Source organism: Erpetoichthys calabaricus, chromosome 10 (assembly GCF_900747795.2).
Source record: "Erpetoichthys calabaricus chromosome 10, fErpCal1.3, whole genome shotgun sequence".
Classification (NCBI taxonomy): Eukaryota; Metazoa; Chordata; class Cladistia; order Polypteriformes; family Polypteridae; genus Erpetoichthys; species Erpetoichthys calabaricus.
Genome location: NC_041403.2, coordinates 59,550,116 through 59,572,821, shown reverse-complemented (window position 1 = coordinate 59,572,821; position 22,706 = coordinate 59,550,116). Strand labels below are relative to the sequence as shown.

The following is a 22,706-nucleotide window of genomic DNA, read 5'->3' as shown; positions in this document are numbered from 1 at the left end:
TGAATTCAAATAATTATTACATACAACCCTTCTCAGTTTTTGAAATCTAAAATGGAAATAGACAATACAAACTATGCAGCATTGTAATACAGTCACAGAATACCGACAAATGTGTTACTGTTGTTATTTTAAACATGGCAGACACCTTTACCTAAGGTGAATAAAGCAGGGTAAAAATGTAAGTGACGTGATCAGGGTTACACAACTAGTGTGAGGTGGGCACTGAAGCAGTCACTCTGCTCTGTCTTTTCTTTTAAATATACTGTAGGAAAAAAAACAGTAGAGCAAATTAATCTGACAGGATAATACAAACCCATCATATCCGTAATTATATATTTTGTCTTTCACGGCAACTGTTACCACAAGGCACTTTGCAAACTAATCTAGAATTCAACACAGGCAGCATGATAAAAGAAAGTGGATTACAATGCAATTGAAATATAACATCTTCAGTTTTATGAATGTATGCTGAACTAATGAAAATAATGTTTACTGTAATGCCTTCATGCTGGAATGAAGACTAATATGTTTCAAAAGGTCTTGTAAAAAGTACAGATTTATGAATTCTTTTGCAGCCTTTCCTTTCTTTGCCTTGACATTTGCACAGGCTTTGCAGATATCATAACTACTCAGACATGTGCAGCATTTGCTTTACTAAAAAAGGAAACCTGTGTCTGACTTCTCCTTTGGTGCTAAGGAATCTGTTTCTCTATTACATAGCTGGGAGAAACTATGCTGTTTAAGGAAATCATATGTGGAGTTTAAAAAGTTATTGGTAGATGGCCACATCTAAACTTCAGATGGCTATCTGATATGTACTATATGTGAATATTCATACTATTAATAAATATTGTGGCTTTATATTAAATTTGTTTTGAATGTTATGTGATTAAACTGTAGTGCCGGGAGAAAACTCCCATGGCCACAGGGAGAACATTTAAATAAGAAACATAAGATATCTGACAAACGAGAGGAGACCATTCAGTACATCTATCCCGTTTGTTCAGCTAATAGCTAAGCCGTCCCAAAATGTCTTCCGAATTCTTCTTAAAGGTTGTCAATCCTTCAAATATCATACAGTCATTTACCAAAAGAGAAATTCACCTGGGATACCTAAGTCTGTGAGGCAAGCGGGCTAACTACTGTGCCACTGAGCTGCCCCATTAAATTTTATTTTCACAAAAATTTTATTTCATTGTAGAATCTTTATTGTCATATCTTTAAGAATATTATTTATTTATTGTGACTGAAAGATAAGAGATTTAAAGGAAGAACAATGTAAAATATACTCGTTTTTGGGATTGAAGTACTCCATATAACAATCCAGTTCCAAACCATGAAAATTAATTTTGTCATTTACTCAGATGTTTTAGTGTTAGTGAAGGAAGAGGCCACTGGTCATTTGAAAATGGCCAGTTTATTTACAATCTATGGACTATGTCAAATATACCCTTAATTGCTATTGCCATGTAAATTTCCATAACTGTAAAATTCAGATGTCATAATTGCTTTAATTTACTTAAAGCAAAAGCAGACCCAGGCCCTGCAGTGAACTGGTACTGCCTTGATGGGTTGATTGCCTGGTGTTTTTGGGATTGGCACTGACTACCTACAACTTAGAACTGGACAGACCTAATCCGAAATGGATGGAGGAATGGAAGGATTTGTATTACCTCTTACTATATTTTGAAATTTTATCATAAATATGACTGTGAATGTTTTAATTTCTTTTAAAGATAAAGATGTCCATACCCTTTGGAATTGTCCTGTTAGTTAGGGTGTAAAACTGACATGATATTTCAATATAGAAACAATACAGCAAAATATTCATTTTACTATGAATTCACCAGAATAATAACAGGCAGCATTCAGTAAATGACAAGAGAACATCCTGAATGGCGCTCCGCTCCTCTCCTCTCTACAGGCCTGTACTCAATATCAGTCACTCAAAGCTAATTCAGAGCCATCAAATATCCTACAGCACATGTCTTTTGGATGTGGAGCAATCTCATATTTTCAGAGGAAATGAGAAAGGGCAAACGTCTGATAACAAATGTGTCAGAAACGAAACTTAATCCCTGGGCAGCCATTCCATCCTACGGTCAAAGATGAGTTAAAATGCATCCACCCATCCATGCCTTTTCTGAACCCTGTTTCTCCAATGGACAATTGTTAAGATTGATGCTGTCAAAATCAAGGCCTGTTAAAGTCCATTGAAGCACTCCTTGCATGATTTTGGGATATTAAAGATAAAAATGCTGTTAAAGATGTAAAAATTATTCAAGCAGCGTCAGACATAACACAAGTACCAATACTAGATTGGATGAAAGCAGTTGCCATATGCAGCAACAGCATATATATATAGGGTGTTTAATCATGCTTTATTTCATTATTTTGAAAGCTTTTCAAAAGTTTTAACCCAGTATTTAATTCTTACACTATGTCGATAGGTGAGTTGGTGCACACTCTCCTTTCATTATCGTACCCTGACATCCATTTCTGGAATTGCTTATCCAGTTTCTACATCACCAGAAGATGATGTCTACAATGAAAACAGTGAACATGGGTCATAATTATTTTAAAGAAATTTTTCTACTTGATTTGACTCTTGGGCAGCACAGTGGGTAGCGCTGCTGCCTCGCAGTAAGGAGACCCAGGTTCGCTTCCCGGGTCCTCCCTGTGTGGAGTTTGCATGTTCTCCCAGTGTCTGTGTGGGTTTCCTCCGTGTGCTCCAGTTTCCTCTCACAGTCCAAAGACATGCAGGTTAGGTGGATTGGCGATTCTAAATTGGCCCTAGTGTATGCTTGGTGTGTGGGTATGTCCTGCAGTGGGTTGGTGCCCTGCCTGGGATTGGTTCCCTGTCTTGCGCCCTGTGTTGGCTGGGATTGGCTCCAGCAGACCCCCGTGACCCTGTGTTCGGATTCAGCGGGTTGGAAAATAGATGGATGGATTTGACTCTTTTTAATTCCTTTTATGATATAGCCTAATATAGTGAGGTTTATTCAATATAAAACAAGATTGTGTTGGGTTAACCTGCTTTGTCATGTGACTACAAATGTTCATTAAATATTCATGAAGGAGTGGGTTTCTGGGGTCGTTGTGACTCCCCATCATTTTATTACAAGATTTGAAGTAAAGAAGTGTATGGCACTACAGAAAACCTTACCTATACTATGATATTTTATGAAACATGTTCTAATTGAGAAAACTGTTAAGTGTAAATAATTACATTAATTCCACAAGTGAGTGATCTTCGTGTTGTAATTTGTACTACAGATGATCTTGTGTTGTCATACTTTTTTGTCTCATTTTGTTACAAGTGGGAAAGTTGAGGGACATTAGGTTTTGACTATTTAATGTAAGACTGCATCTGGAGTATTGTGTGCAATTCTGGCCTCCATGCTACAATAAAGACATAACCGTGCACAATGTTGTACAAAGGAGATCACACAAGAGCATCCCAGGACTTAAAGACAAGTCCTGCTCTGATAGACTCAGAAAATTAAACCTGTTTAGTATCAAGCAGAGGAGAATACATGGGGACCTAATCCAGGTATTTAAAATCCTCAAAGGCACTGATAAATTAGAATCAGAAACATTCATTTTGCTTAAGGGTGAATCACATACTCATGGACATCAGTGGAAACTAAGAGAAAGTGTATTTAGTTGACTTTCACTGGAGCCATTAAGCACTTTTTTTACACAGAGTTACAGAGGAATCTGGAGCAGACTACCGAGACATGTAGTTGAAGCAGAAACCTTGACAGCTAGAAATTCATTTTATTATGTACACATGGCAGTAAACTTGAACTAGAACAAACAAATCATCATACACATAGGATAAACCAAAGTGGTATGTATGTGCTGCATATATAATGGGGATCATTTTGCACAACTGTCATTATTAGTCCTCCCTCTTTGTCGACAACATAAAAGTATAATCTTAGTTGTGTCATTTGATACACTTTACCACACATTGACACTCAATTGATGATCATTCCACCAATCAACATTCTTCTTTCATTTTGTGTTTGTACCTACTCTTTACACTGTCACTGATTTGTTACCTGCAGTGGGTTGGCGCCCTGCCTGGGATTGGTTCCTGCCCTGTTCCCTGTGTTGGCTGGGATTGGCTCCAGCAGACCCCCGTGACCCTGTGTTCGGATTCAGCGGGTTGGAAAATGGATGGATGATTTGTTACCAGACAACTCTAAGGGCTTCAGCTTGTTACGTTTCAGTGTTCTGCTACAAGTAGAAAACTGTTATTTGTTATCAGACAAAACTGTTATCAGACTATTATACTGTCTGATCGAGACTGTTATTTTAAAATGAGTTCATCAAGAACACGGGGACACAGTTGGAAACTTATTAAGGGTAAATTTCGCACAAACATTAGGAAGTTTTTCTTTACACAAAGAACGATAGAAACTTGGAATAAGCTACCAAGTATTGTGGTAGACAGTAAGACATTAGGGTCTTTCAAAACTCGACTTGATGTTTTCTTGGAAGAAATAAGTGGATAGTACTGGCAAGCTTTGTTGAGCTGAATGGCCTGTTCTCGTCTAGAGTGTTCTAATGTAAACCTAATGTAAGTACTTCTTTCTTACCCAGAGAAAGCCATATAATGGGGCCAATATTGAGACTGGTTATTTAATAATAACCCATTTTATTTATATAGCAGCTTTCCAATGCTTAAAGTGCTTATTAAAAAGCAGTGTCAACCCTAAACAGGTAGTATCAATTGATGCACACCATTGAAATCAATTAAATAGTAAGAGCACAAAGGCATATTTGATTAGAACAAGCATTATCATTCCAAAAAGCTTATACATTTCCATTGAAATAAACAGACAATTTTTTTTTAAAAGTAAAATGTGTCTGTTGTTTCTAATTTGTTTATTTTTTGGGTGGTATGGCAGATTAACTAAATATGGCTCTCTTAAACAGCTCATTCCTGACACCTCTGATTAACAAGTGTATTTAAATTATAACACATTACATCATTTCCTGCAGTTTCTTTATCACGTTAGCCATTACATTTCTAAAGTCTAGTACACTTAGACCATCACAGCATTGTTAATAACTTGTCTTCTGACACTTACTACTTGTAAATCACAAATAAACATAAGTAATCTTTCCATCCATCCAAGTTCAAAGCCTTTTGTTTTGTTTGAAGGTGGTAGTTCACAAGAACTTGACCATATCAGCTGCAAGGCAGGCTCCTGTCTTCGTTGGGTTACCGGCACATTGCTGTGCATACTTCGGATTTATCTAAAAAGTATCAGTCAGTTATTTTATGCAAGTATGTGGTTGTTGTTGTTGTCCAGTTTTCCTTCCATATAATTAAAGATTTCAAACTGACAGCAAAGCATGAATGAATGGGCCCTACAATGGACTGATGCTCTGTTTAGGACTGAGTCCTGACTTGTGGCCAATGCTGATATAATAAAATCTGACCCTGAATTTAAATAAAGTAATCAACCCTGGTTAGTCAGTCACAGGTCACGTTTATACACGCACACCAAACTAATGTAGATTCACCAATCTTCAAGACTATTGAATTTGGTAGAAAAACTATAGAGGACCATCTGAAAAACCTTGGGTGACCAAGAAAAGAATGTGCACGCTGCACACGGACAGTGATCTGGGCAAGATGTGGACCTAGTCTTTGGAGCTGTGGCGCAGCAGCATCACTAGATGCTGGCTCACCCTGAATTATTCACTGAATTTTAATTGCTGGCTCAGTTAAAGTGTGAACCTCAGTCAATCAACATTCTTCTTTCATTTTATGTTTGCACTTATTCTTTACACTGTCACTGATTTGTTACCAGACAACTCTAAGGGTGTGAACCTCAGTGAATTAATTTAATGTCACTCACCATGCTTGTGGCAGTGGTTTCACAACTGGACCTCTTTGCAGTTATGTCAGCTTTAAAACAAATCGATATACTTGACTTCACCTTGTACTATTGAAAACATGCTGTGATCTACTGTATAGAGTGGGTCCCAGAGAAATGCTGATCACAGTCGGCTCAGTGCATTAATGTGAAAAAATAGATTTATTCTTTCCGGAAAGCAATTTCATCTGCAGCTACATTAATAGTATTACAGCTGAAGTCAGTGTTTGCCTGACTTACAGATGTTTCAGTACATTTGTCCATTAGTCACCTTAGCCCAAGGCCCAGAAAAGTAAAGAACTTAAATTAAAATGTTTATTTGCAGAATTCTGCCAGCCAAATGGTGGGGCTTCTGCATGTCAATGGCAGATACTTAGCCGGTCTGAGACACTGTACTCTACACAATTGGAAACCACCCAGCGTAATGCTATTAGGATGAACAGATCAGTAAAAACAAGAAGGAAATTATAAAATTGGACAGTCTGTGTGGGCTAAAGATTTAGCAAACATGGAAAAGGCAAATGAGAGCAGCAGGATGATACCAGGGTTACCACTGCTGCCTCGATACTCCAAGAGACAGGATTTGAGTTCCAGCCTGATCACTGCATGCATAGACTTGGACATGCTCTCTCTGTACTTCTGTACACGTGAGGGCTGTTTCTTCAGGTAGTCTGCTTTTCTTCCAACCTAGGCTCCATTTTGTAGTCGGCCCCAGGCCTGGATATTTGGGGAGCGTTGGCGTCAGAAACCCCATATAATAATGGGAGTATCTAGAGAAGAAGAAAAAAATGGAAGAAGAAGTCCGCTTTTCTTCCCACAACTCCAAGCTGTTTGTGTGAGATTAAGTGGTGATTCCTGTATGAGTGAGTTATGTGTATATGTGATTGTGCCCTACGGTAGATGGGTGCCCTTTTCAGGGTTAGTTCGACCCTTTGCTGGGACAGCCTAAGTAATGGGTTCATGTCTTGGCCCAGTATTGCTTGTGTTGAGTTTGCATATTTTGCCTGCCGTTAGGTTAACAGGTACCATCCGAGTGGAGAAGGTGCTCTCTGAGCTAAATAAGCGACTTACAAAATGTATGAGTGGATGGACAGTGAGAAATAGGAAGCAAAAATACCATACAATACAGTGACATCAGAAAAAAACAAGATCTGAAAAGTATTAACCACTGTCAGAACTATGATCTTCTACTTATCATCTTGTTTAGTTTGAAGTCTGAGAATTATTATGCCTTGTGTAAGATTTTCACCTAGAAATGTATTTTTTATTTTAATTTACCTTAATTTTAAAACTTTTATACTATCATACAGTGGACAATTCCCACATTATTGCTGTCAATGCCATATTTCTATGGTTCAAATCATTCTTGGAATAAGATATATGAATATAATATTTGAAAAGAGACCATTAAATTATCAAATGGATGAAAGTATTCATTCTAAAATCAACAGTTAAAATTATGTAGGCCATTGAAGTATATATTATATCTGCATGTACTTTAATCTCCTTCAGATGCATGATTCTGTAGAAGCGAATGTGAAATTATTTAAGCTGTCTACATGCATGTCACTGTTGTAGGACTTAATAGATCACAGGTCTACAAAACCTTTAATAAAAAATGAGTTATAGAATATGAAATACAACTATATATCATGGATGAATGATGAGGATGGTGTTTGAATTTGCTTTTTTTTTTAATTTTTTAAACAGAATTCTCAGTAGGGTCTGGTGTCCTGTCCATTATTAATGTTACTGTAGGCTTTAACTCCTCAGGACTTTGAACAGGAAAATGTGGGCTAAAAAATTGAAAACACATCTATGACAGTTGTATAATTATACTTGCCCAAAGCAAATATCATCCATCCATCCATTATTCAACCTGCTATATCCTAACTACAGGGTCACGGGGGTCTGCTGGAGCCAATCCCAGCCAACACATGGCGCAAGGCAGGAAACAAATCCCAGGCAGGGTGCCAACCCACTGCAGGACACACACAAACACACCCACACACACTAGGGACAATTTAGAATCGCCAATCCACCTAACCTGCATGTCTTTGGACTGTGGGAGGAAACCCATGCAGACACGGGGAGAACACGCAAACTCCACGCAGGGAGGACCCGTGAAGCGAACCCAGGTCTCCTAACTGTGAGGCAGCAGTGCTACCCACTGCACCACCGTGCCGCCAGCTAATATCATATTTTTAATATTATTCTAAAAGAAGCTTTAACTACTTGGTTATAAAGAGAAGATTACAAACAATAAATGTATTTTGTAACACATTATAACTCATTTTGTGTGAGATTACTGGAAATCTAAAACACTAGTCATCTGCTTAGTAATGCTCATCAGAATTAGTGCAGTCCTCATTGCATAAAAGCAGTTTACAATGCCAAAACTGTTTTAGAATGTCAGAATTTAGAAAATTCCCCTTGTTTTGTTAGCCAAGTTCACAGAAGTAGCTGAATTGTGGTATATGATACTGCAGCAGTTTCATCAGCCACGCAGACAAGCTATGAAATACGCAAGTTATTAAGCTAGATTCACACACCATCAGCAGATGGGCGCCTTACTAATATATAGCAATTATAAGGATTGTCAATATGAATTATTCACACCACAAAAAGGCAAATACGTCTGTTTTCCATTTTCAGCACAACGTTTACCAAGACTTTATCCAACTGATCTTCAGCTTTTCCGCCTCATTTTCATTCTGAAGGAGTGCGTTAGGGTTCGGTCTGACATACCACATATGTGTATGTGCCGTGTTTCACAGTTTTTTCTTTAATATTACATATTTTTTCTAGATTTAATTATACCATCTAGGGAGCTTGAAAGGATTAAGACAGGGTGTGTCTCTTGATGAGCTAATGTCTAATATTAGCCCATTTTATTCACTTCATATTTATATAAACAAAATGAGTCAAAGATTTTGCATATATATATATATATATATATATATATATATATATATATATATATATATATATATATATATATATTAATATTATATATAAATAACTGAACATGGGAAAATCATGCAAACTCCACCCAGGCATGTCTGGGCTTCCGCTTCAAACTTCAACTTTGTGGTAGCCAAAAGGTCCACGTTGCCAAATAAAATAATAATGTTTACTGTAAAGCTGCCAAAGCCTACTGTCTGTGACCTTTTTCTGTTTTCTTCTTTTGAAAAATCTTTTTTTTTTCCCAATAAAATAGCTTGTCAAAGTCACCTATAATAAAGCTGACCCCCTATTTTTCAACAGTAACATTTGTAGTGACTTGAGAGTAAAGCAGTATGTCTGCGTACATTCAGCTGGAGAAGGTGGTTTCTTGTTTATCAATGTGCTTCTTTCTTTTTTGCTAAGCTAACTTCCTGTTGCTGAGGTTCACAAACTCCCACAACAAAGCAGCTGCCAAAATGTTAACATTTACAAAGCTGCTGCAGTTTTGTGTTTCCTTAAAATGTTGATGACAAGGTGCCATTTTCTTCCTTTAGAATACTAATAACATTAATTTTCAGTAAACTGTATGCACCACATCTCATCTGCTGCCTTTAGCAATGTGCAGAATTGTTCTGAAATATTGTAGTTTTACCTGCTCATATTTTAATTTAAGGTTCAGGTTATTTTACAAGTTATAAAAGAATGTGGACTGTGTTTTAGTGAATTTCCCCTTGGGATTAATAAAGTATCTATCTATCTATCTATCTATCTATCTATCTATCTATCTATCTATCTATCTATCTATCTATCTATCTATCTATCTATCTATCTATCTATCTATCTATCTATCTATCTTTTGTTTTCATTGGTCTATGTCAATTTCTGTACCATTTTCAAAAGTGGTATAATGGAGCTAAGGTTTACAATATTAAAAATGGTCATATACATCAAAATACAGGCACAGCAGGTTAATGACATTGAACATACAGAATAACTGCACTATTTGTGTCTCTGTATCTGTTAAAGAAGCAAATGTGGTGCAAATTGCTGAAAAAATAAGTGTTAGGCAATTACCATAATCAATTTTGAAGTCTGCTGCTTCATTTGCTTGAAATTAAATGCCATTCCATGAGTTAAAAAAACAAAGAAAATTGTATTACTCATCTTCTTATGTAAAGGAGTTTAAGACAAAAGATAACTTTGTGATTTAATCTATTTTTTTGCCCTTACTATTTTTATAGTGAGATTGGACTGTTGTTGTTAAGTGGAAGTGTGCTTAACAGGAATATGCTGGAACTGATCCTATTCCATCCTATTCCAGGTCTAGCCATGGATCTTAGATATACAGTACGGCTGAGGTGACCTATAACTGCTACTCATTTATTCAGTTTCAAGTTCAGTCTCAAGTTTATTGTTACTTGTATAGAATATATGCAGTGCAATAACATTTTTACCTTCATGTCTCCTACCTCAGAAATAATAGACCAACAACAGACAATGAACACAACACCTTCCATTAAAACCAACATCAGAGAATATACACAAGACACTCACATGCAGTGGCTCTTTAGTAGCCTTTTGGCCTTTGCGCAAAACCTGTCCTGTAATTTTATAGTATTAGTGTGAATTTTCCTGTGTCATTTACCAAAATGAAGGAGAGAGAAAAGTATCTGTACAGAGCTGTTAAGTTCTTTAATGATACACTTTGTCTTTTTTTTATATCCAATTCATTTCAGTTTATTTTTATATAGTGCACTTTACTGAGTACAGGCTCCGATTGTTAAGGAATTATTAAATCATAAATTCTTCACGGGTGGCACAGTGGCGCAGTGGTAGTGCTGCTGTCTCGCAGTAAGGAGACCTGTTGTTCCTGCCTTGTGCCCTTTGCTGGCTGGGATTGGCTACAGCAGACCCCTGTGACCCTGTGTTAGGATGTAGCTGGTTGGATAATGGATGGATGGATGAAATTCTTCACATACACAAACACTCAAATTAGCTGGAATACACAGTAAAACAGAGCAATTTCAAATTGATTAATATAAAAAATTATGATAATAATAAATTCTAATTGAGATATGGCCAGTTTGTAGCGGGGCCATCATCCCGTTTGCTGTTTATAATGTGTGCATCAGTGAATGTTGTCCCCGTAAAATGAGAGGGGATGGATGAGGGAGAGAGACCGCAGCCCCAAGATGGAAAGCACCTGTTCACATTCAGTTACATCTGGTTCATTACTATTTAAACAATCAGGAGGGAAAAGAGGGAGGAGGAAGGAGAAAGACGGAGATTTCATTTTACGACAACGAACCACCATTACCTGCTATTTTTCACATCGCGCTTTTGTATCCAGTTTGTTTTTCATTCCGCCAGATTTACTTCAGTTCAATCATCACCAAAGACCATGGGGTTGGACTTCATTATCCACCACACGCCGAGGATACATGGTGAGATTGTTCCATTTTTCCGGGAGATTCAAACACATCCATTCTTTGTTGACCAGTCACCCCTATTCAGGACAGTAACATACCCAGACTCAAGTTCACGATCATTGTCATTTCCGTATATATCCATTATTGTTATTTGTGTTGTGTGTGTTATATGTTACAGGGGCAAGGGAGGGTTTGTTATTGTATATATGGTGTTTTCAAGTTGTTGCTTTGGTGGTTGGATATACACATCTATATATATTTTCTACGTGGGGAATGTGCAGTAGTGTTTTATTATTGTGTTTAATTTAATATATTTATTCACTTATTTGACATACCTGCTTTTGTGTGCTTGTGTTTAAACCATCGATTGTTAGAGGCTCACCACCTATGGGAGGGGCCAAGGAGGTCGGGTGCAGTGTGAGTTGGGTGGTGGCCGAAGGCGGGGACCTTGGCGGTCCGATCCTCGGCTACAGAAGCTGGCTCTTGGGATGTGGAATGTCACCTCTCTGAAGGGGAAGGAGCCTGAGCTAGTGCGCGAAGTTGAGAGGTTCCGGCTAGATATAGTCGGACTCACCTCGACGCACAGCTTGGACTCTGGAACCAATCTCCTTGAGAGGGGCTGGACTCTGTACCACTCTGGAGTTGCCCCCGGTGAGAGGCGCCGAGCGGGTGTGGGTATACTTATTGCCCCCCGACTTGGAGCCTGTACATTGGGGTTTACCCCGGTGGACGAGAGGGTAGCCTCCCTTCGCCTTCGGGTTGGGGGACAGGTCCTAACTGTTGTTTGTGCGTATGCACCGAACAGCAGTTCGGAGTACCCACCCTTTTTGGAGTCCCTGGAGGGGGTGCTAGAGGGCATACCTTCTGAGGACTCCCTCGTTCTGCTGGGAGACTTCAATGCTCACGTGGGCAATGACAGTGAGACCTGGAAGGGCGTGATTGGGAGGAATGGCCCCCCCGATCTGAACCCGAGCGGTGTTTTGTTATTGGACTTCTGTGCTCGTCACGGATTGTCCATAACGAACACCATGTTCAAGCATAGGGGTGTTCATATGTGCACTTGGCACCAGGACACCCTAGGCCTCAGTTCGATGATCGACTTTGTGGTCGTGTCGTCGGACTTGCGGCCACATGTCTTGGACACTCGGGTGAAGAGAGGGGCGGAGCTGTCAACTAATCACCACCTGGTGGTGAGTTGGCTTCGATGGTGGGGGAGAATGCCGGTCAGGCGTGGTAGGCCCAAACGTGTTGTGAGGGTCTGCTGGGAACGTCTGGCAGAGCCCCCTGTCAGAAGTAGCTTCAACTCCCACCTCCGGCAGAACTTCGACCACATCCCGAGGGAGGTGGGGGACATTGAGTCCAAATGGGCCATGTTCCGTGCCTCTATTGTTGAGGCAGCTGACCGGAGCTGTGGCCGTAAGGTGGTCGGTGCCTGTCGTGGCGGCAATCCCCGAACCCGTTGGTGGACACTGGCGGTGAAGGATGCCGTCAAGCTGAAGAAGGAGTCCTACAGGACCCTTTTGTCCTGTGGGACCCTGGAGGCAGCTGATAGGTACTGGCAGGCCAAGTGGAATGCGGCTTTGGTGGTTGCTGAGGCAAAAACTCGGACGTGGGAGGAGTTTGGGGAGGCCATGGAGAACGACTTTCGGACGGCTTCGAGGAGATTCTGGTCCACCATCCGGCGTCTCAGGAAGGGGAAGCAGTGCAGTGTCAACACTGTATATGGTGGGGATGGTGTGCTGCTGACCTCGCCTCGGGACGTTGTGGGTCGGTGGGGGGAGTACTTCGAAGACCTCCTCAATCCCATTAACATGCTTTCCAATGAGGAAGCAGAGCCTGGGGACTCAGAGGTGGGCTCCCCCATCTCTGGGACTGAGGTCACCAAGGTGGTCAAAAAACTCCTTGGTGGCAGGGCCCCGGGGGTGGATGAGATACGCCCGGAGTTCCTCAAGGCTCTGGATGTTGTAGGACTGTCTTGGTTGACACGCCTCTGCAACATTGCATGGACATCAGGGACAGTGCCTCTGGATTGGCCGACCGGGGTGGTGGTCCCCCTCTTTAAGAAGGGGGATCGGAGGGTGTGTTCCAACTACAGAGGGATCACACTCCTCAGCCTCCCTGGAAAAGTCTATTCAAGGGTCCTGGAGAGGAGGGTCCGTCGGATAGTTGAGCCTCGGATTCAGGAGGAACAGTGTGGTTTTCGTCCTGGTCGCGGAACAGTGGACCAGCTCTATACCCTTAGCAGGGTCCTGGAGGGTGCATAGGAGTTTGCCCAACCAGTCTACATGTGTTTTGTGGACTTGGAAAAGGCATTCGACCGTGTCCCTCGGGGAATCCTGTGGGGGGTACTCCGAGAGTATGGGGTACCGGCCCCCCTGATAAGGGCTGTTCGGTCCCTGTACGATCGGTGCCAGAGCTTGGTCCGCATTGTCGGCAGTAAGTCGAACCCGTTTCCAGTGAGAGTTGGACTCTGCCAGGGCTGCCCTTTGTCACCGATTCTGTTCATAACTTTTATGGACAGAATTTCTAGGCGCAGCCAGGGCGTTGAGGGGGTCCGGTTTGGTGGGCTCAGGATTGGGTCACTGCTTTTTGCAGATGATGTTGTCCTGTTTGCTTCATCAGGCCGTGATCTTCAGCTCTCTCTGGATCGGTTCGCAGCCGAGTGTGAAGCGGCTGGGATGAGAATCAGCACCTCCAAATCCGAGACCATGGTCCTCAGCCGGAAAAGGGTGGAGTGCCCTCTCAGGGTTGGTAGCGAGATCCTGCCCTAAGTGGAGGAGTTCAAGTATCTCGGGGTCTTGTTTATGAGTGAGGGAAGAATGGAGCATGAGATCAACAGGCGGATCGGTGCGGCATCCGCAGTAATGCGGGCGCTGCATTGGTATATCGTGGTGAAAAAGGAGCTGAGCCGCAAGGCAAAGCTCTCAATTTACCAGTCGATCTATGTTCCTACCCTCACCTATGGTCATGAGCTATGGGTAGTGACCGAAAGAACGAGATCGCGAATACAAGCGGCTGAAATGAGTTTCCTCCGCAGGGTGTCTGGGCTCTCCCTTAAAGATAGGGTGAGAAGCTCAGTCATCCGGGAGGGGCTCAGAGTAGAGCCGCTGCTCCTCCGCATCGAGAGGAGTCAGATGAGGTGGCTCGGGCATCTGATCAGGATGCCTCCTGGACGCCTCCCTGGGGAGGTGTTCCGGGCACGTCCAACCGGGAGGAGACCCCGAGGAAGACCCAGGACACGCTGGAGGGACTATGTCTCCCGGCTGGCCTGGGAACGCCTTGGGATTCTCCCGGAAGAGCTAGAAGAAGTGGCCGGGGAGAGGGAAGTCTGGGCATCTCTGCTCAAGCTGCTGCCCCCGTGACCCGACCTCGGATAAGCGGGAGACAATGGATGGATGGATGGATGTTAGAGGTACGGCTTGGTATATGTAGATTCATCTCAGTAATTTATCCAGGCCACAGGTCTTGGTAGTGTAGCTTCCGGCTGGGTAAGGGGTCGGCCGTTACAAGTTGACAACGGAGGACAGCAAAACAAAAACTTCGGTCAACTGCATTCTTAGAGATAAAAAATAAAACATACGGTCATTTTAAGCAGGTAGAGTTACCCAGTCCAGTTCTGGCTTTTTTCCTCAACATTATAAGTATGTGCTAGACAATCTAACATGAAGATCGAGCGTCTTAATCTTTGGATTCCAAGGTGCTTCATATTTCACTGGTAGAACTTGCAGTTTGGGAGTATAGAAGTCACAGCAACTACCTGAGCAACATACCAAGAAGAGAAACAGAACAGAGGATGATCTATAATAGTTCATAATAATTATCATAGTTGTATTTTTGTTCAAGTTGTTCACAGAATGTGAATATGCACAGCTAATTAGCAGCTCTAATGAGTTCATTCAGCCTGAATTTAAACGCTGAGAATGATGGAGAATTTCTTACATCGGTAAGTATAGCTTTTAAGTCCTATAACACTGGGCAATGAATATTTTGTCTTGAACACGTTTGGATATGTCTTATGGATTTTGGCCTGCTGAACACAAAAACGGCCTTAAATTATTATATTGCATGCAATTTATTGCAAACGCCTACTTTTGTGATTTGAACTCCTATTTTAAGTCTCCTAAAGTTTTGCAGATAAAGTAAGCTATTTTATTGATTCAATGGAATATTTATGGCTTAGGGTTGTGAGTATGACCCACGATAATAGCATCTTTTTATTGATTTGTCACTGTTAAGCCTGAAAGCTGTCTTGTTACACAATGGCAATGCCCACCAATTAATACCCATTGGCTATGCAGTACAAATGAAATAAACCTACAAAAATATGGAAGTGTTGTTAAAGCATATGCAGTACAACAACTTCAACTAGAACTTCTGTGGTGATAAAAATGCAGTGCTCTTGCTACTAGAAATGCAGCTTTAATATACACATTACTGCCTTCAGTCTCATTACATTCAAAAGAACTGGCCACTCTGCAAGGTTTTAGTTCCAAGGCAGAGAAGTGCGGCACATAAACCACTTGTTGACCTGACAAAGATATTTTTAGCTCTTCTACATATTACAATCGGGCTCATGAAAATTTTTGTGAAAGTAATTAACAAGAAAGGTGAAGGATGTCAATATTTGAGACAGATATCTCCACGAATACTGTGCCAAAATTAAGGATGACGTTTTTGTTAGTTCACAAATCAGACTTGTCATCAATGACAAGCAGTTTGAAGATCTGCTAGTGGGGCTGGCAGGAATCACATGGAAGTTAGTCAAGGATGTTGTTGTGAAGCCTCAAGCATACAAAACCATGAAGTGCAACAGGTCACTTAAGACTCAGTTTCTGCTTTCACCGTTGGACTTCTTCTCTGCTCATCTTAGAGCAGTCAGTGGCAAGGAAGAATGATTTTGAAATCAGCCCTAAATTGAAATGGCTTCCAGTGTAAAGACTTTAGAACATGAGTTATGTGGTGGTATTTCCAAGTTCTAATAATGATTCTTGAAGCAGAAATTTTGTTTTATTTTATTATAACAAAAAAATCAAGCACAAACTGGTATATGAAGAACTTAAACGATCCAAGGAAAACATTACATTCCGAATGAACTCAAAGCCACAAATCGTATTATTGGAACAGCCCGTGATTAATAAAATATCATAAATAACTTCTCTGTGCACTCCATATTTGGAAAACATAATTTTCCAATATTGTTTAAGACCTTTAGTGTTCTAATATGTATGGTAAGAGACAGACTAGGGTCAGACATCAAGTGTGAATTGCATGTTGTTTTGGTTATGCTGTTTAGTCAGAAAGATGTTATTTCTGCCCATCTCATGCCTAAAAATTAATAATGTTTCTGGTTGTACTGTAATCAAAGACAAGTAGTTATTACATGTCCAGTTTTTTAAATCACTGACACAATTCATTAAGGACACAATAGGAGAAACATCATTTGCTCGAAAGGAAAGATTTACTGTAGTGGAGTACCATCTGCACACAAGTGAAAGCAGATGTTGTGTTTCCTAACAATATTTCCTAAGGACATGATGCAAGTGAAATTAGTATCAGTACTTGTAGTAAGCTCTAAGGAACACCACATCTCACTTGAAGACAAAATAATTTCAGTTTATGCTAAAATGGATTGGATAAAAGGAGAGTACCTGAGAGCCCAAAATAATTTTCAAACATCTGTAAAAAATAGAATAGTCAATGGTGCCAATGCTTCACTTAAATTTAATTTGTAGTAACTGTAATGTTTTACATGTTGTGAACAACACAAATGAATGCTGTTTCTGTACTGTGACCTTAGTGAAAGCCAGACTGGAACATCTCAGGTACATTGTAGTGAGTCAGGTGAGACTGAAGCTGTGTGGTGGCTACTTTTTCAAGTTCTTCAAAAAGAAAAGGTAAATATGAAATAGTTCTGTAATTATTACTGGGTCAAGCTCTAATTTTGTTCAGTAATGGTCCTACAAATGAGACTTTTAGTACATTAGGAACTGTGCTGGTCAATACAGTGTTAATAATGGATGCTGCCACCACACGGATTGAGCTTTTCAATGGTTTTGCAGAGAATGGGTCTAAAGGACAGGCAGTAGGTTTAATATTTGAAGTTCAGACTATGACTTCCTCTTCTATTAAAAGGTTAAAATTACTAAGGATTTGATACCACAATACTAAATCTCTAGGATGGCCTTGTTTGCTGGGATTCCATATATTATATATTTTATCATTAAAGAAGTTTGTAAAATCTGTGCTTCTAACATTTAATCAAATTAGCAAATGTACTAAATAGTGCATGAAGATTGTTTTATTTTTCATCTGTTAATCTGAAATTCAGAGTGGGCCAGTTAAAAGCTGCCATCCAAGCTGCTTAAGAGCCCTATAGCTCTGTTGCTGTCCATCTGCACTTAAGGCTTTCTAGTTTTAAGAATGAGTGAGTGGTCTTTTTAAACAAATGAGAGATTATTTGTGTTCAGATCACTTTTGTTCGGAGGAGGGTCACTGTATCTAAAGCTTGTTTTAGAGACACTTTATAAACATGTGCCAACTAATCTGTGTTGTTCTGCAGAATTAAGTCTGTGTCTTACAAAATTTTGATTTACAGTAGAGTTGTAATCTCAGTATTGTGCTCTACTCACTTTAGTCTGTGATTGTATTGTTAAAAGCAGGAACAAGCCAAATATAATTTAGTAGTGCTTACCAGTGAATTTGTTTAATGGAATATTACTTACATTTTAAATCTCAGTACAAGTAATAATTAGAGCCAATGTATGATTGTGAAAATAATTTGGACCTTTAACAATTTGGACCAATAACAATCGTTGTATACTGTACATGTCTTGAACAGAAGGACAATCAATCATTCAATCCAATACTCTTAAGATTTTTCCCCATCCATTAAAACTTAACACATGCCACTAAAAATGTCTCATAGGTTGTGCCTAACTAACTACCAGTCTATTCAGTGTATGGTACTAGGAGGCAAAGTATAAACCATAGAATGAATTTCTTTAAAATGTTGTTTATTCTCTAACAATAATGCACGTTCCTCTGCCTGCTGTTAGTAAAACGTAAAATCATGTCTGTTATTAAATAAGTTCAATGTAATTATGCTTAAATGAGCAAGATGCAATCTGTAATTTGAGTGTAATTTTATATTCAATATTTGAAGGGTAAATGTCATAGCTTTTCAAATGTATTTCCTCATTTCTTACTGAATTAGAGTATTGTGACTGCTTTTTAAGTTTTGCATGGGATGTAAATACACAAATAGAGCGTATGGCTTGAAAGTTGGCAAACACATATTGCAGACGGTTGGCGAACCCTGAAACTACACAGTATTTGTGATTCTATCATCTAGATTAATCTCCTGTGACTCACAGTAAAAGACTTTAGGGAATGGCAAATAACTTTCTATATTTGTTTTTTTTTTTTTTTTGTCTTCACAGAAGTTTCCATTTTTGACCAGCCGCTCATGTGAACTCTGTGGCTTCTTGAATTATGCACAGTACAGATTAATACAAAGCTGGAAAGTACAGAATTCTTTGAGAACATTGCTCATGGGCACATTTAGTAATAAACTGCTTGGAATCTGCCCAGGGAGTCAACTTTTTTATATTTTGCACAAAGTTTATAGCAAAAACGCATCAGATGAAGATGACTAGCTTAGGATCTGCTCTGTGCAAGATGCAAATCCAAAGAAGTTTCTTGCTCTTGGAGATTTATTATTTTTTGTGATTCCAGTGGAGTAAGCTTTTGAAGAGCTGATTTGATTTTTCTTTGATAAAGTGACTGAAATATTTGAATAACTACAGTACATTGTTTCATATTCTGGACAAAATGGAGGCACTGTGTGTACGTGTTTGTTTGGACTGAATTTTATTATATTTTTGTATTTGCTTTGATAAAAAAAGGCAAACAGTTTGAAACATGTGGGAAAACGTGACAACTTTTTTTAATAACTTATGGAATATTGCTAGCACCAAGCACGAAGAGGGGATTTACAACACAGTCTGTCTGGTAGTTTTACTGGCACTGCCTCTGGTGGTACTCTTTACATCGATGGTGGTGTGCTGTCACTGCTGCTGCTGTCGTAAGCAACATTGCTGTTCCTGTTGTGGTAGTGGTGATCCAGAGTCACACACAAAGCTGGACAAAAAGAAGAAAAAAAACAAAAAGCAAAAAACAGAAGACCTCTGGATTTCTGTGAAACCAGGGCCTATGACTCCAGACCGGATGGCGCTGACAACTGTTTAGTTTAATTATTCACACCATTTTACCTGTTGTGTTGAACTCCATTCGGGTTGGCCTAATAAAATAGCTTGAAGCTTTTAAAATTGTAAGCTCAGTGACAGATGCTATCAGGTAATCCTAAATTCCATTAAACATGGGTCTCAGCAATCTTCAAGGATCTGCAATTTAATCTGAATCCTTCCAGTGTGACTGTCAGGTATTTTATCCTTTATAAACAAAACTGAGAGATGATCTACTTCAGTTCAACATATTATGCACTTTTAGTGTCCAAGAGGACAATGTTTTCTGTCAGCATTCTTTTCTGTCTTGAGCACTTAGAAAGCAATACCTTGTATTCCTTACATGCATTTTGAATTAACAGTATTAACGTGGGTTTTGCCAGTTGCTGCTCTCTTTCTAATATCTTCCATTTCTGAACTGCTAGAAATAATGTCTTTTTTATGAATTTTCAAGTCAAATTTCAGTATGAAAATTGCACTGACAATCTCCTAAGGCTCTTTAGGCACCTGACCCTTGAACTTGATTAAGACATTTGGATTAAAACTTCACCTTAATTGCGTCAGTAGCTCACTCTTTTAAGCCTGTACTGACTGGTTAATTTATTGCTCCATATGTCTGATTATACAGTAAGCCAAAGCTAATAAAGATTTTGTTGTGATGTGCAAAAACATTTTTCAGTTGAATTTAATTACATTTTCACTGTATATAGTGATGTCTGTTATTTGTGCTATTTAATCAACAGTGGGGTCAGTTTTGTTTTTGGTTCATATTTAATTTTGATATAGTGTGTTTATTTTATATGTATATAAACACAACACAATAGACACAACCTCATCAACACAAGTCCCAGTAACACAAACACAAGCACAGTGCTCTTCTTCTCGACATAGCATGGTGGAAGCACTTCCGGGTCATGTGGAAGTTCCCCAAAGTAGAAAGACCTTTTCCCGGCAGCTCCCTCTGGTGGCAATCAAGAACACCAGCAGGGTTGCCTTTCCATACTACATACCTCATGGAACCCTGCAAGAGTCCAAACTGTGAATATACCAGAGTAACACTGCCACCATATTCCCTGGGGGATAAATTGTCCCAAAGAACTAGTCTCCCTCAGTCCATCCATTGTCTGACCACCCCAATAGGATAGGAACCTAGTGTTATCTCGGCAGGGTTACACCTCCACTTAAGCAGCCCATCCACTATTGTACAGGTAAGGTGCTGTTCCTCATCCCAGGTGAGATGCCAGTCTATTCATTAAGGTATCTACAATAGATGCCTGCTCTTAAGATGTCTAGATTGGGAAGTGGCAGCAAGGTCTAATCATGTCTTTTTCTCTAAACTGGAGTCAAGGAAAGAGAAGATTTGGTTAGCAATGCATAAATACTTTATCTATGTATATAGATGTGCTTGTATATATAGATAAGGGTATATATTCATCCCTTCACGTTCGGATTTAGCAGTGTTGACCCAATTAAACCAGCATACTTCCCTGTAATTTCAAATCTGAGACGTCCAGCAGCAATGAGGGCGGTGATGGGTTGTCTTCTCTCAACACTTCACTGTCAAAATGGATGTGATTTTATTTAATCTATATGCTGTTGGAGTGTATTTCATCAATGCCACCCACCAAGGTGATAATGTACTTGTTGCCAATTTCAGTAATACATTGCTTAACAAATCCTCATACTGTGCTAACTTCTGACTATTGCTAAACTTATGTGGTATTATTCAGATAATGTGCAATATCCCAACATATTGTATACATAACAAATGTTTATGTTTAGTATACTGCATCCCAAAAGTTTGTTATGTGTGTAGAAATATTTAATGTAATCACAAAAGAGACAGTCAATTTTGCTTGAAATGAAGTTAAAGATTATTAAGCGCATAGAGGCTGGAGAAAAAAAGTGCAATGTAGCAGCATCTATGGGGTTGGCACAATCAATTCTTTAGTATTGAAGAGGTTAAATTGTGATTGCAAAACCTGTCTTTTCCTATAGAGTGCCTCATTTGGAAACCTGGCGTATTCTAGATCAACTCTGGTAATTTCACAACTCAGATGCCTTCATGGTTTCCAGTTTATTTTTGTGAGAAAGATATGAAATAATCTGTCCTCTTAAAATGCCTTCAGAGTTTCCCAGAGTATACCTGCTGAGACCTCTGAGGATGCATTTGTCTCAATAAAATAACCAATTGACTTGGATATGAATTCTGTACAGTTATCAGCTAATGACAGGCGGTTAAGGTGTCAACTACGAGATGAGTGTGTAGTACACAGTAATTTAAGCTCCATGAACAGAAGGGCATGGTCAAAGATAACGATAGCGCCGTACTTACAAGATTTGATAGTGTGCAAAAAATGTATTGTCTATGAGGAAATAATCAGTTCTTGAGTAACAATGATGTATAGGTGAGCATAAGGAGTATGCCCTTAGGATATAAGAGGAGGATTTAAGAACCTCAATAGGCCAGATAAGTTATGATCCGTTACAAACTGTGTAATTATCTTTGCAGTTTTAGATGTTATCGCCATTGTATCTGAGGATCTATCCAGGTCTGTAATACAGACTCTGTATTCAAATTTAACTCTCTGGCCATTATAATTTTGTGAGTATTCACAATAGGGATAGATGCAAGTACATTTTGGAAGAAAGGTCTATCATCCGCATTAGTTGCGTAATCTATAGTATATCAAAATCATATAGTAATCAAAATCATTGTAGTATTAGATAAATTGCCTGTCACTATGACAGATCGCCTTTCACAATCAGATATTGCATCTGACACTACAAATGTGATATTTCTGTGTATTAAGATTCCCATACCCCTGGTTTTCTTTGTATAGATAGAGTGAAAAATTTGGCCAGACCCCCCTCTTTGCAAACAAAATCCTTGCTTAATAAGTGAGTCTCCTGTAGAAATATTATCTTGGCATTTAGACTTGTTAAGTGCAAGAGTACTTTGTTTCTCTTTAATTCATGATTGAGACCCTTGACATTCCAGCTCACAAAGTTCACTATTTGGTCATGGAAATATTTCTTCTGAACTTTTGTTGACATTTTGTAGTAGCTTTGAGGTAGATTTCATATTATTGCCAAGTGATACAGCTATGAAGCATATTGTTATGTTGTCACTAACGGTTATTGGGGTATAAGGGATAAAATAGAAATAGGATTGCCCTCTTTCTCTCCAC

At 39.4% G+C, this 22,706-nt stretch overlaps 1 protein-coding gene across 6 annotated transcripts in view; it reads left to right on the top strand.

Moving 5' to 3' along the window:
* Nucleotides 1-20,178, top strand: part of LOC114659080 (uncharacterized protein KIAA0040) — a 103,417-nt gene extending 83,239 nt beyond the window's left edge. For 4 of the 6 annotated variants that reach the window (XM_051933155.1, XM_051933154.1, XM_028811312.2 and 1 more), the window contains exon 2: nt 18,712-20,178. In XM_051933155.1, coding sequence (XP_051789115.1) covers nt 19,193-19,519 — 327 coding nt within the window. In that variant the 5' untranslated portion in view covers nt 18,712-19,192 and the 3' untranslated portion in view covers nt 19,520-20,178. Of the gene's footprint in view, nt 1-17,069; nt 17,167-18,711 lie in introns of all 6 variants that reach the window. The other 2 variants (XM_051933153.1, XM_051933152.1) reach the window with 1 other exon arrangement.
* Nucleotides 20,179-22,706: the final 2,528 nt, after the last annotated feature.